Source organism: Nicotiana tabacum, chromosome 10 (assembly GCF_000715075.1).
Source record: "Nicotiana tabacum cultivar K326 chromosome 10, ASM71507v2, whole genome shotgun sequence".
Classification (NCBI taxonomy): Eukaryota; Viridiplantae; Streptophyta; class Magnoliopsida; order Solanales; family Solanaceae; genus Nicotiana; species Nicotiana tabacum.
Genome location: NC_134089.1, coordinates 11070874 through 11085769, shown reverse-complemented (window position 1 = coordinate 11085769; position 14896 = coordinate 11070874). Strand labels below are relative to the sequence as shown.

General features: G+C 38.0%; 1 protein-coding gene across 1 annotated transcript; it reads left to right on the top strand.

Moving 5' to 3' along the window:
* Positions 1–5324: 5324 nt before the first annotated feature.
* On the top strand, positions 5325–14476 carry LOC107768283 (uncharacterized). Its single transcript, XM_016587395.2, has 12 exons — positions 5325–5731; positions 7178–7393; positions 7498–8610; positions 9138–9260; positions 10367–10548; positions 10637–10868; positions 10952–11161; positions 11573–11701; positions 12926–12994; positions 13418–13540; positions 13788–13838; positions 13920–14476. Exons 1-12 carry the CDS (start codon positions 5495–5497, stop codon positions 14085–14087), a joined length of 2853 nt encoding a protein of 950 aa, XP_016442881.2. The 5' UTR covers positions 5325–5494; the 3' UTR covers positions 14088–14476.
* Positions 14477–14896: the final 420 nt, after the last annotated feature.

Genomic DNA, 14896 nt, shown 5'->3' with positions numbered 1-14896 from the left:
AAACATACCCCCTTGTCTTAAATTCAAAAACTCTTTCTTTTTAGCATCACAATAGACAGGGGGAACATATTTTGCACGAAATGATTTCACAAAGTCATCCCAAGTCAGCACCGGAGGTTTTGCTTTTGCATTTGGCACACTTACCCACCAATCATAGGTATCTTTTTGCAAAAGGGAGATAACATACTTAAATTTGACAGCATTAGTACTCTCCAGTTGTTCAAAGACCCTCTCCATGCGCTCGAGCCATTGTTCAGCTACCGTGGGATCTGTAGTGCCTTCAAATTCAACTCCGCCCATTTTTCTCATCTTCTCAAAATTCATTTCATTAGGTTCTGACATTGTCCCAGCTAAGTGACGAAAGAATTCAGCCATCTGCTGGAATGGGGGAGTCATAAATGGAGTATTATGACTCATTGCTCTTGGATTACTGCCCATTTCATTTCCACTAACACGGGGATGATTTAGGTCAGCAAGGGTTCCTCATTTCCTCCCTGAAGGTGAGGCATGACATTATACTGGACCTGACTTTCATCAATGGATTCAACAGCTCTATTCGAAGAAGAGGCCATATTAGAAGTCCTATAAAAGATAAGATCACACTGCATTAGGGACATGTACATGATGTATATGCACACAGAATACAATAAATTAAATTAAACAAGTATGCAAAAATTTATAAACTCCAAGTCATTTTCAAGAAAGGAAATAACAACAAATACTAGGTACTATCACAACAAAACAAATCCTAGAACCACAAACCGTGGCTCTGATACCAAAACTTGTAGCAACCACTTTGGGAGGGTACTACTTAGGAAACAAATCTAATTTTCTACTTACAAAATATTAAAAGAGATATTAATAAAAATATTCAGAATAATTTTAGTAGCGAAAGTAGGCCCATGTGAAAAGGTTCAAAGTGCAATATATTTTTTTTTTGAGAATACATCATAATTTTATTTTAAATGAAATACAATGTCAAAATATTAACATATGGTGATATAACCCTTCTTGATTAAACAACAGATTAAAGCAACTTTCTAACAGATTTATACAATCATTCAAAATCACTACAAGTTTGTATTGTACATAAATTTCAAACAATCGGGTAAAAAAAAGAAACTAGTTTTCTCCTTTTCTACATATTTACAAGACAAAGTGTAAATTCAGCATATTACAAGACTTGAGTTATTAAAACACCCTAATACAATAAAATAGGCTACAAATTCAAGTTACAAGATTTTGGTCTTTAAAATCCAACAAGCCTCCAAATAACATAAGTGTGACATATATATATATATATATATATATATATATATATATATATATATATATATATATCCTATATATCCTGTATATCATGTATATCATGTATATCATGTACATGTCCCAAAACTATACAAACCAAGGTGCATATGCAAATGTGATCTCCATAAATTCTCCCAAAAAGACTACTTCACCCTAGCCATCTTCAGATTTCATCCCGAACATTTCCTATGATAGAAAACAACTATCGCTAAGCATAAAGCTTAGTGGTGTATAAACTTTAGGCTTGGAGTCATTAAATTCTCCAATTCCCCTTTTCAGTCATAGTTAGCTCAATTTAACATAATTTAAAACAAGTGAACAAATATATCAAACATATCAATATCAAACTTTGAAGTGTTTCCAAATATCAATAACAATGTTCAAGAGTCTAGAAAGTGTATACTATCAATTTAAGAGAGTATACCAAATATCTATTTTTCGCCCAATATGTGTCATGCCATCAAACTAAGCATAATCAGATATCAAGATGGACCAAAGCCCCAAATCAAGTAGGGTCAAAACCCAATAGACAACAGAATCAAGAACTATATTAAAAATGGCTTCCTAGTTCGTACTTAACACGGACAAGTTCCATAATTCAAGACGAACTACAAATCCAAAGTCAAGATGACAAAAAATACAAATCAAGAGGCATGCCAAGATGAGTGACAAAGTCACTGCCACAAGAAGGACAAAGTCCCAACAAGAATGCAAAATGATCAAACAATCTGTACGAATGGGCGATTTAGCAAATATCTTACAATACTTGATATAGTACGAATATAACAATATAAATTGAAGTCAAGAAAAATAAAATATCAAGTTATTTCAACATATTCCAGCAAGCAAAAGAGTACAAGTTTATACACAAACCTTGGTGTTTTACCACGAAACAGTTCAATCACAACTTGGGGACGTTCGAATCGTCTACGCCGTAAACAAACCAAATCTGTCCACTTCCTCAAACACTTCCCCTTTGATTTTTTTCCAAGGGTTTATATACCTTAAATACATAATCAAGTATCTAAATAAGTTCAGTGATTTAGCAAGTCAAACTAAATATGATATTGGTGAAAATTACCCAAAAACGTTTGAAATAGAAATTCTGGACAGTATCACTGTTCCGAGTTGTGACTCAGTTTTGAAGATCTGCACGGACAATCTAGACTTTCGGGTCTTCACCAAAGTTGTAGATCTATGTCTAACCATTTCAGAACATCTTGAATCACCTACATATCAATTTTGATATATTGGGTCGTCGGTACACTGAGCTGCATGGCGACTTTGGTTTCGGAAAGCGGAACTGAGGGGGCATTTCGATGTTGGACTTTGTCAAGGCATTCGATATAGTGATTGCAAACTCAAGTTTTACGAAGCGGGAGGAGCATTTGGTTACTTACAAAAGTTCGGTGGCGAAGACTCAGATTGACTATCTCCTCATCAGGAGATGCGACAGAAGGTCGTGCAGAGATTGTAAGGTTATCCCAGGTGAGACCCTCACAACGCAACATAGGATTTTGGTGATGGACATTGGTATTATGATAAGGAGGAAGAAGAGGTCAGGACGAGGCCGCCCGAGGATTAAGTGGGGCGCCTTAACTCAAGATAAAGCTCAGGAGTTGGAAGGAATGTTATCGACAATGGGAGCTTGGAGAAGTAGCGGGGATGTGAACACTATGTGGTCACGACAGCGGAATGTATAAGGAAAGCGGCGAGAGAGGTGTTAGGGATATCTACGGGACACACCAGTGGCCGCAAAAGAGACTGGTGGTGGAATGGAGTTGTTCAAGGTAAAGTGGAAGCAAAGAAGACGGCTTACCTGCGGTTAGTAGGGAGCACTGGCGAGGAGGAGAAGGGAGCGAATAGTGAGAGGTATAAGGTAGCTAGGAAGGAGGCGAAGATGGCAGTAACGAAGGCTAAAACGATAATTTTTGCTCATCTGTATAAGGAACTAAGGAACAACGGCGGGGAAAAGAAGTTATTCCGACTCGCTAATGTAAGAGAGATGACAACTTGGGATCTGGACCAAGCGAGGTGCATAAAAGATAAAGACGACAAAGTTTTGATGTGAGATGACCAGATTAAGAGGAGGTGGCAGGCCTACTTTCATAAACTTCTAAGTGAATAAGGGGATCAGGATACTGTACTAGGGGAATTGAGGAATGCCGACAGTCCCCATGAATTAAGTAATTGTAGGGACATTGAGGTCGATGAGGTTATGGAGGCAGTGCGTAAGATGAGAAGGGGCAGAGCCATCGGGCCAGACGAAATTCCGGTTGAACTTTGGAAGTGTGTGGGTAGAGCAGGCTTGGAATGGCTTACTGGATTGTTTAATGTTATATTCAAGACTAATAGGATGCCTGAAGAGTGGAGGTGAAGTACAATGGTTTCGTTGTATAAGAACAAAGGTGATATCCAGAGCTGTAACAACTATAGGGGTATCAAATTATTGAGTCATACCATGAAAGTTTGGGAGAGAGTGGTAGAAATGAGAGTGCGAAGGACGATGTCTATTTCAGACAACCAGTTCGGGTTCATGCCGGGGCGATCTACGACATAAGCTATCCACCTTATTAGGAGTATGGTGGAACAATACAGGAATCGGAAGAAAGATCTCCACATGGTGTTTATTGATATGGAGAAAGCGTACGATAGGGTTCCTAGGGAGGTCTTATGGAGCTGCCTAGGGGATAAAGGGGTCCCGGTTGCCTACATTAGGGTGATTAAAGACATGTATGCTGGAGCTAAGATTCGAGTTAGGACAGTAGGAGGCGACTCCGAGCATTTTCAAGTTGGTACGGGGTTGCACCAAGGGTCTGCGCTCAGCCCATTCCTATTTGCCCTAGTGATGGATGCACTAACTCATCATATTCAAGGGGAGGTGCCATGGTGCATGCTATTTGTTGATGACATTATTCTAATTGACGAGACACGAGGCGGCATCAACGAGAGGCTAGAGGTTTGGAGACATGCTCTTGAGTCTAAAGGTTTCAAGTTGAGCAGGACGAAGACGGAATATCTCGAGTGCAAATTTGGAGTTGAGCTGACGGAAGTGGGAGTGAAAGTGAGGATTGACTCTCAAGTCATCCCTAAGAGGGGTAGTTTCAAGTACCTTGGATCGGTAATTCAGGGGATCGGGGAGATCGACGAGGATGTCACACACCGTATAAGGGTGGGGTGGATGAAGTGGAGGTTAGCGTCGGGAGTCCCGTGTGACAAGAAAGTGCCACCGTTACTAAAAGGTAAGTTTTATAGAGTAGTGGTTAGGCTTGCCATGTTGTATGGGACTGAGTGTTGGCCGGTTAAGAACTCACACATCCAGAAGATGAAAGTAGCAGAGATGAGAATGTTGAGGTGGATGTGCGGGCATACAAGGATGGATAAGATTAGGAATGAAGATATTCGAGAGAAGGTGGGCGTGGCCCCCATGGAGGACAAGATGCGGGAAGCAAGACTCAGATGGTTCGGGCACATTCAGAGGAGGAGCACTGATGCACCGGTGAGGAGGTGTGAGCGACTGGCTGTAGTGGGCACGCGGAGAGGTAGAGGACGACCTAAGAAGTATTGGGGAGAGGTGATCAGACAGGACATGGCGCGACTTAGGATTACTGAGGACATGACCCTTGACAGGGAATTATGGAGGTCGAGCATTAAAGTTGTTGGTTAGGGGAAAGTTGTGAATATTTCTACAGCACACGAGAGTGAGACTAGCCAGTTAGGAGTTAGTGTGAGGATGCTACTGGTCGTCTACTGATGCAGGGCTTTATCTGCAGGTTATTACTATACCATCCATCTATTTCGTATTTCGTATCTCTTATATTGCTGTTATTTTATTACGAGTCTATCGATGATACTAATATATCGTCTCTTGTTGCTTTCTTGAGCCGAGGGTCTCCTAGAAACAATCTCTCTGTCCCTCGGGGTAGGGGTAAGGTCTGCGTACATGTTACCTTCCCCAGACCCCACTTATGGAATTATACTGGGCGTTGTTGTTGTTAATTAAATAGAAAACCGAGAAATAAGAAGAAAAAAACTAAAAAGAAGAAAATAAGAATGGAAAAAAAAAATGAGAAAAGAAAACGAGAAAGAGAGCTTAAACCCTAAACCCTGGCCCTGATAAGTTCCACTATCACTTCCACACCATTGCTGAGAACACGTGAAGAGAAAAACAGGAAAAACAGCAGCAATGGTGAAGGCGTATCTCCGGTATGAGCCGGCGTCGTCGTTTGGGGTAATAGTATCGGGGGAGTCAAACATCGCCTACGACAGCTCCGGCAAACACTTGTTAACGGCGGCGTTAGAGAAAGTCGGCGTATGGCATGTGAGGCAGGGTGTTTGCACCAAAAACCTAGCTCCTCCTTCGTCTAACTCGAAAGGCCTCTCCGTTGCCGTTACTTCAATTGCTTCCTCTTCTTCATCCCTTGTAAATCCCTCTTTCCTTCCTTTTTTTGCTGCATTTCTCCGTAAGCTGTAATTTTTATATTGCTAGAGATAAGTGTTCATTATATTGTTATCTTTAATGACCTACAATTTAGCTAAAATAATGACACAATTAAAGCAAGCACTTGAGAAATATGAATTTGTCCACAGTATTCAGATTGAAAGATATATGAGAATCTTTGAGAAAGTGCATAGAAATAGTGAAACTATAGCTAGAAATATTGCTTGTGTTTGTAGTGTTAGAGCTCCTACTAGAATTAGAGATGAAGTACTTAAGTTTAGATTCTAGTAGAAATTCTATGGCTATGTAGTAGTCGGATAGAGATTTTTTTGATAGCTAACTGATTTAGTTAGCTATGGTTGTACGATTTCTTTGGTGATAAATAAAAATATTTAGCTACCCAAAAAAGAAAGCAAACACTTGACCTATCAACCTACGAGCGATCAGTGGCGGAGCCAGGAATTTTAATAAGGGGAATCAAAAAATTAGAACTTGCAACCTAAATCAGTGTTTGAACTAGCTTTGCTACTTCCATTATTTTAAGGGATCAAAAGTTTATATATATTTGGAAAAAGAGTATTTTTGCCCTATTTACTCTGTATGATTTTCCAACAGAGTTGAAACCCCTTCATTGGCTGTGACTCTGCCACTGCTAGAATGGGGGATAAAGCATCGCATGCAGCAATACAAGCTAGGTTGAGTGGTCTATGTGATCTGATGCCAATTAATTGAGAGTTATTAGTTGTTATAATTTCACTTACATTAGGGGGTGTGTTTATTGAGTAGTGGAAAGAAATGGGTCCAATTAGGCAGAATGAATAAGGAAATTCCATATATCCAATCCCAACTATGAAGGATTGAGGTGTATTTGATTGCTTGATATGATTTTTGGATAATTTCTGATAGGGGCATGATGAATGGGAAAAACTTATTTCCAGTATGATTTTTTTTTTCTCAATTAAGAATTATTTCCTCTATGCTTTTGGTTCAACAGTAAGGTGGTCCAGCATATGACTTGTGGTATGGGCACATCATGAGTTCACAGCAACGTGGAGAAGAGTAGAGGGGAGATTGCATTATCCATTTAGTTTCAAAACTACAAACAGCAGATTTCTCAATTATTAAAAGAAATAATTTGAATGCTTGATTTATGGGTAGCTATACATGTACTGTAGTTATGGTACTCTTTCATCTAAGATAGAGTTGCATCTTAAAATGTAAGTTGTTGTAGCAAATTATTGTGGTGTAGGGAAGCAGGAAAGCTTAAATGACGAGACATGTTCCGAGGTCATTGTTTTTGTTTGCCCTCTTTGAGTGATCAGTCGCGATATATTTGTTTCTTATATTGTTTTGTTTCATAGGAAAAGGTTGTGAAACTTAAGATTTATTTTCATGGTTTTAGTAATGATAAGGTGGATTTAATTGCAGATAGCAAGTGGTTATGCTGATGGAAGCATTAGAATCTGGGATTTGGAGAAAGGGATATGTGAAACCACACTGAATGGGCATAAAGGGGCTGTCACTGCCCTTCGATTCAATAAGCTTGGATCATTGCTTGCATCAGGAAGCAAAGATAATGACATTATTTTATGGGATGTGGTGGGTGAGTCTGGTCTGTTTCGCCTTCGGGGACATCGCGATCAGGTTCATACTACCTTGGAATTAGCAGTGATGTACTTTTCTTTTCTGACTTCTTCACGTGTCACTTATGAAATTCTAATTTTGTTCCATTGCCATCCGTGTTACAGGTTACTGATCTTGTTTTCTTGGATTCTGGCAAAAAGCTGGTAACAGCTTCTAAGGACAAATTTTTGAGGGTATGGGATCTTGATACTCAACATTGCATGCAGATTATAAGTGGCCATCATACTGAAATTTGGTCCATAGATATTGACCCTGAGGAAAGATATCTTGTCACTGGTTCGGCTGACCTTGAGCTTCGTTTTTACACTATAAAGCATGATTCAGCTGATGGACAATTGATTGCAAACAAAAGTGAAACTGATGTAAATAAGGACTTGCCTACTGAAAACAAATGGGAAGTATTAAAGCCATTCGGTGAAATTCAACGTCAAAGCAAAGATAGAGTTGGAACAGTGAGATTTAATAAGTCCGGAAACCTGCTGGCTTGTCAAGTTGCAGGGAAGACGGTGGAAATATTCCGTGTGCTGGATGAGTCTGAATCTAAACGCAAAGCAAAAAGAAGAATCAGTAGAAAGAAGGAGAAAAAAGCTGCCAAAGAAGGCCTTGAGGCAACGGAAAAAGGAGAGACAGATATTGGAGCTGAAGAAGGCAGCAATCCTGTTGTTACAGTCATGGATATCTTCAAGCTTCTTCAGACTCTACGGGCTGGAAAGAAGATCTCCTCAATTTCTTTCTCCCCAGTCACTTCAAAGAACTCACTGGCTACATTAGCACTGTCTTTGAACAATAATTTGTTGGAATTTCATGCTATAGAAAGCAGTTCAACTACTAAATTGAGTGCTATTGAGCTTCAGGGGCATCGCTCTGATGTCAGAAGTGTTACTCTCAGCTCAGATAACACTCTTTTGATGACAACTAGTCACAGTGCAATTAAAATATGGAACCCTACTACTGGTTCTTGCCTCCGCACTATTGATTCAGGATATGGTCTTTGTGGACTGTTTGTTCCAGGTAACAAGTATGTGGTCGTCGGTACAAAAGGTGGTACTCTGGAATTTATTGACGTTAGAAGCGGTACTTGTGTGGATGTAGTGGAAGCCCATGGCGGTTCTGTTCAGTCGATTGCTTTAACTCCAGATGGTACAGGTTTTCTTACTGGCAGTGCCGATCATGACATTAAATTCTGGGAATTCCAAATGGTACAAAAGGCTGGTGAAGTGCGTAATCTAGCTTTCTCCATATTCAAACATATGCCAAATTGCTAAACATGGATGACTCATGCTAAATTACTGTGCATCTCCATCTTTCTTGACAGTGTACTGCTGTTATCTGCACTTTGGTTCTTAATGTTGGGATCTCATGTTGGATGGTTTAGGATCTTAATAGAGATCTCTGGATTCCTATGAAAACAGATTATTTACACTTTACCACATACTAATACAATTGCTCAACAGCTGTAGTGGTGCTCTTATACTTCTTAAAAGAGGGGCTATAATAATGTTTTTGTACAAAAGAAATAGTAGCATAGAATAACTGATTGCTTCTATGGAGGTTCAAACAGCATACTGAGGTTCTCCGCTGAATAGGCATTTATCTAATATACATATGTCAAATCCTAGAATGCAAAATTGGCTTGGGATTCTTACAACCATGGTCTTGTTTCTTAACATTCTAGTTTCTGCTGGATAAAAGAATCTCTGTTCTTGCTGGGGAGTAATCATGTGTTTAATTTATTGACTTACAGGGGTCTAAGCATTTAACCGCATCTGCTACAAGGAGCTTAAAAATGAATGAAGATGTTCTAGTCGTTGCTGTGAGCCCTGATGGTAAATATATTGCTGTTGCCTTGTTGGATAGCACAGTAAAGGTAACGGTCTAACTTATTTGAATGGTCGGTCCACATTATAATTTCTGAAGAACAGCTTTAAAGTAGAAATTCTCATCTCTTGGGACTTGGAAGTATTCTTTATGAAGTGTTTGTGAAATTACCTGATCAAATGTCTCGGTGTAAGTGTAACATTATTTATAAAAAAACAAAAAGGTTTTGCCTAACATTATTAGTTAAGCTCTTCTTAAGTAATTTCTTTGACAGTGATAGGCATATTAGCTACAAAAGTCAACTACATTTTCATTTTCGGTTTCCTTAAGATGGTGGGTAGAAACCTTATTTGGTACATATGCTTCTAGAAACAAATGCTGCTTGTCATATCAGCTTCTTTTTCGTTGCAACTGGCTTTGTTCGCCTATTTATCTTTCTGCTTAATTCAGAGCCTAATTTTGATTACTGGAGAAGCTCAGTGCTTCTGTATGCCATATGTTTATTTTTGCTGCTTTACCAGCTACCTGTAAGCTTATGGCATAGAAGAAAAGCGGTTTTCATCATTACAGAAGGTGATTTTTCCCAATATTTTGGGCTTTCATCTTGATAGCAGATACAATGAATGTTGTATCGCAGAGCTCAATATTGCTGTGAGCCACGTTGGTTGGTCTAGCAGAAAGCAGGAAAACTATTATTCACTGAAGTAGGATCTGGAAGTAACAAAAGATCAGAACTTCTCTTTATCAATAAAACAAAAGATTAGAACTTCTCAGGCAAAATCAAACAATGGTTTTCTCCGGTTAAAGTGCCATGCTAATAAGCTGAACAGAGAAACCTGAGGTTTAACCCTTAAGGTCCTTAGCAAAAGTCAAACTACTTCCCAAAATATCCTGTTTCCTAACTTAGATCCATTTGAACAGCCTGGAAGCGGTTTGAGACTGAGACTAGATTCTTAAGTCAGCTCCCGAAATTCTATCTAGCTTCGTATCCAGGTTGTTTTCATTACACTGTTAAAACTTTTAATTCAGTTTGTTTTTCTGCTTCATCATTGTGTTGCAGTCCACCAAATGCATTTGCGTTTTACTTCATCTCAAGGCTCTTATTTCTTTCCGGTCTTATTTAGACCTAATACTTGTGATGTCATACGTTTTCAGGTCTTCTATATGGATTCACTCAAGTTCTTTCTTTCACTCTACGGTCATAAGCTGCCTGTATTGTGTATGGATATTTCTTCAGATGGGGATCTGCTTGTCAGTGGCTCTGGAGACAAAAATGTGAAGATTTGGGGTCTAGATTTTGGAGATTGCCATAAGTCACTTTTTGCGCATGCTGATAGGTGCTTTGATTAAAGCATTAAGTAATCTAGTATTCCACTAGGTAATGTTTCACAGCTAACCAATGCTGATAATCTGTTTCCATCGCAGCGTTATGGGAGTTAAGTTTGTGCGCAACACCCATTACTTTTTCACTGCGGGGAAAGATCGTCTGGTGAAATACTGGGATGCTGACAAGTTTGAGTTGCTTTTAACCCTCGAAGGTCACCATGCTGAAGTCTGGTGTCTTGCTGTTAGCAACCGTGGTGATTTTATTGTTACAGGATCTCATGATCGGTCCATACGCCGATGGGATCGTACTGAAGAACCATTTTTTCTTGAGGTATTCTGTTTTAATGTCTGAAATACTGCATCGGTTTTAGACAGTTTAAGCAAATAATTATAAGTTGCTACTTGGATTTGCAGGAAGAGAAAGAAAAGAGACTGGAAGAGATGTTTGAATCAGACATTGACAATGCATTTGAGAATAAGTATGGACCAAAGGAAGAACTTCCCGAGGAGGGAGCTGTGGCATTAGCGGGGAAAAAGACTCAAGAGACTCTTACTGCTACAGATTCTATCATTGATGCACTTGACATGGCCGAAGCGGAACTGAAACGAATTGCTGAACATGAGGTTTGCGGCTTACTTGGAGGCATCTTCTTACTGATCTTCCTTTACAGGGAAAAAGGGTTAATAGAATGAAATTAAAGCAGAGTGGTTTTAGAATTTATGTAATCTTTTTGTATAGACTGAAACCTACTTGGTAAAACATTGCTAAAATGATTTTGAATTATCCAGAAGATTTTTGGTGTAACTAATGAACAAGATTTTAATTAAGAAAAAAACTAAACAAAGGTTGTCAAAAGAGGTGGTTATCTGAATGTTTGCGCCTTTTCTTTGCTCTCCTTTTTCTTTGAAACTGGGTGAATGGATGTGGAAGGTAATAAGTGGTTAGTTAATTATTCTTTTTATTAAAAAATGAAACTGTTATCATAACTTTTGAATTTGTAATTTCTTGAATGGCTAATACTATTTTCAATTTAGGAGGACAAATCAAAGGGCAGAGTTTCAGAATTCAGGCCCAATGTTCTCATGCTTGGTCTTTCTCCTTCTGATTATGTTCTTCGTGCATTATCGAGTGTTCATACTAATGATCTGGAGCAAACATTGCTGGTAAGTGATTATTTTGAAGTAAATGTTTCCTTTTAATTAGGAAAATCAGTCTTTTTAATATTTTTTCCTCACCTGAAATGTTATTATATAACTGTTTCAATTCAAATATCATCGCTGTGATTCCATACATTTGAGGCTATAGCTTTGGCCATGCGTAGTTTATTGAGCTTAAGTTTGCAAATTGTTACTTGGAGGCACAGTGCCTAAATGTTGGGCCCTGGGTTACTTTTGGTTTATTTTGATATTGGGAAGTTTGTAGGTCTGTCCCTTTTAACTTCAGATGGGGCGTAATAAGAGATAAAACGTCCTTTTTAGGGCAGTGAATTAATTTGAAACTAGCGGAAATGGAATTCTTAAGTTCAATGGCAAAGGGTTTTATAATTCTTTCATACTTGTGTTTCCAGCATTTTGGAATAATATCTTTTGTTATTTATAATTGGTCTCTGTTTCTTAGAGGAGGGATACACGTGATAGTTGTCACTAGAGGTAAGCAAGTATTATCAAACTGAACTAACTTTTTCCAGCTTTGAGTAAGGACACTAGTAAATGTTTCTGTTTCTGGAGCCTATCTGTGGTCGAAATGGGGTCGATTGGATGCGAAAGGCTGTGTGGCATCTTTGACATAAAACTTAACCGTGACATGGTTGTTTGGTTTACTCAAAAATTATATTGTGCCTTAAATCCATCTGGTTGGAAGGCATCCCAAATTACCGTTGCTTACATCATGTGTTACCCAGAAAAAAGACATTGGGGGTATTGTTGCGCGGTTTACTCAAAATTCATATTATGCCTTAAATCCATCCGGTTGGAAGGCACATCCCAAAATACAGTATGTGACCATTGCTTACATCATGTGTTACCCAGAAAAAAGACTTGGCATACCCAAGTTTTTCCGACATCATATCATCTAATGTATGTTAGAGTGACATCATTGAAAAACCTAGTTTTACTTTATTCTATTCGCTCTAATGGTTGAGATGCGGGTTATATATCTCACTCCAGTAATGTGTTATCCTACTCAATCCCGCTGAATCCATAATTCAGCTTTCCTAACTTTACACATATTAACATTTGGTATCTCTTAGAATTTGCCTGTTCAGACCCATGTATGGGATTTCACTGGGTTTTTTGTTGTTGTTGTTGTAATTGAGTTTAAATTGTTTGTATCCTGTCAATTTCTATTTCGTCTTGTATATAAGATTCTATTTCAAATAATCCTTGCAGGCTTTACCCTTTTCTGATGCTTTGAAGCTCTTGTCGAACCTGAAGGATTGGGCATGTATCCCAGATAAGGTTAATATTTTCTTACAAGAGAAGTAGAATTTTTACATTTATGTAAGCCCAGACTCCACTTGTGGGATTTACCGGGTTGTTGTTGTCGTTGTTGTATGTAAACACAAATATTGTTCTTGAGCTTTTGAAAACAAAATAATTGAATAGAATCTCCTCTCATATTAAGTTTAATCTCCAAAAGAGTGGAGAATGGTAATTTCAGTAGCAATCAACAAGTTCTTTTTTTTTGGTGTGCGTGTATAAAGTACGGTAAGTAGCAATCGACATTTTTTTGCACATCTACATCGACAAGGTAGCTTTTTGTCTTCTTACTTGTAATTGTACAATGTATGCTTTGCTTGAATGAAGTTCCTGTCTTCTGCAGTTTACAGGCCATGTCCAATCTTGAATTTCACAGTCATTATCCTTCTATGGTTCTTGCAGGTGGAACTTGTTTGTAGGATAGCGACAGTGCTATTGCAACTTCATCATCACCAGCTGCTTTCAACTGTCTCTTCCAGACCCCTCTTGACCGTTCTAAAAGAAACTCTTCATGCAAGAGTTAAGGTAAGTTTGAGTACATTTGCTATGACTTTTTGAGCAATTCTTTTTTCTTTTTAATTAAAGAAAAAATTGAAACTGTTCAACCATGTCTGTGACTTTCACTACCTGCACACCTCACCCCATTCTAATATTGTTTTAAAATTAAGCATGTAAATGGAGAACCACTGTATGAGAGGTTTCAACCTTCTATTTTTTAAAATTATCACACCCCATTCTATTTTTGACACGAATTCATGTCTGACTACCACAGGAATGCAAAGATGCCCTCGGTTTCAACCTTGCTGCAATGAATCATCTCAAGGTAAGACACTTGTGATTTTGATTTTGTCAGCCTCTTTTCCAAGTTCATGAGGATGTGAATTGATTATCTCTGTTGTCTCAGCAATTGATGTCTATGAGTTCGGATGCTCTATTTCGTGATGCAAAGGCTAAGTTATTGGAGATACGTGCACGCAACACAAAACGTATTGAAGCAAGGGCAGACACAAAACAAGAAAAGAAGAGAAAGAAGAAACAGAAGAAGTTGGATGGAGGACATGTTTGGTCATGATTTATAACCTCAACCTCACTTGTACCTTATTGTGGGGGTAACAATTTTGGTCAGACAGCTTCAGCAAATAGGGTTTGAGTTTTGATACAAAATTTGTATATAATTTTGTTAGAGTTATAAGAACGTTATAGCCCTAACTAGTTTATTACACCAATCATATTACTTTCTTAAATGACAAGAGCTTTGTCCTGATGCTAGTCCTTGCTGCCTGAAAGTAGAAAATTTAATTAGTCAGGTTTAGAAGAGAAGTTTGGATTCTCATTAGCAGCCTGATTTTTGAAGTTCATTACACGTTCTATCTATTTTTGGCAGGTTAATTGCTGCAACAAATTAAGGTGATTTGATATTTTTATTTCGTTGTTGGATACTATTAGTTAAATTCCTGAAAATCTATGATTTCCATTTTATGCAACTTCTTCGGTTTGTCTTCATTTCTTTTTTCTATTTTCTAGCACGTGTTTTAAACCAAATTTTAGAGTCGTCATTTTGGTCAATATAATACCATTCTTTCAATAGTTATCCCGAAGGGGATAGCCTAGTAGCCAAGAAATAGAAATTTGATAACAATATGAGGGTTCTTTGATTGGGAAACTAAGTTATCTCATAATTAATTATTTTACTCTTTTACAGAAATAAAAAAAATTATAATTTGGGATAACTAATTTCAAATTAATTATACTGCAATTTTATTTAGTATTGAAATTAATTATTCTTTATTCTTCGTACAAAATGAGTCTTAGAGTTTTGCCCACCCGTAAAGTATATACCTAACAGCCTACCATTTAAATTTTGATATCAATTAAACTGCT

What these genes read in the sequence shown, in the direction of transcription:
- LOC107768283 (XM_016587395.2), top strand. Translation starts at nt 5,495, where the DNA reads ATGGTGAAGGCGTATCTCCGGTATGAGCCGGCGTCGTCGTTTGGGGTA. An exon ending in AAGAACCATTTTTTCTTGAG is followed by an intron (nt 10,869 to 10,951) that starts GTATTCTGTTTT and finishes TTGGATTTGCAG; the next exon opens with GAAGAGAAAGAAAAGAGACT. An exon ending in CTCTTCATGCAAGAGTTAAG is followed by an intron (nt 13,541 to 13,787) that starts GTAAGTTTGAGT and finishes TGACTACCACAG; the next exon opens with GAATGCAAAGATGCCCTCGG.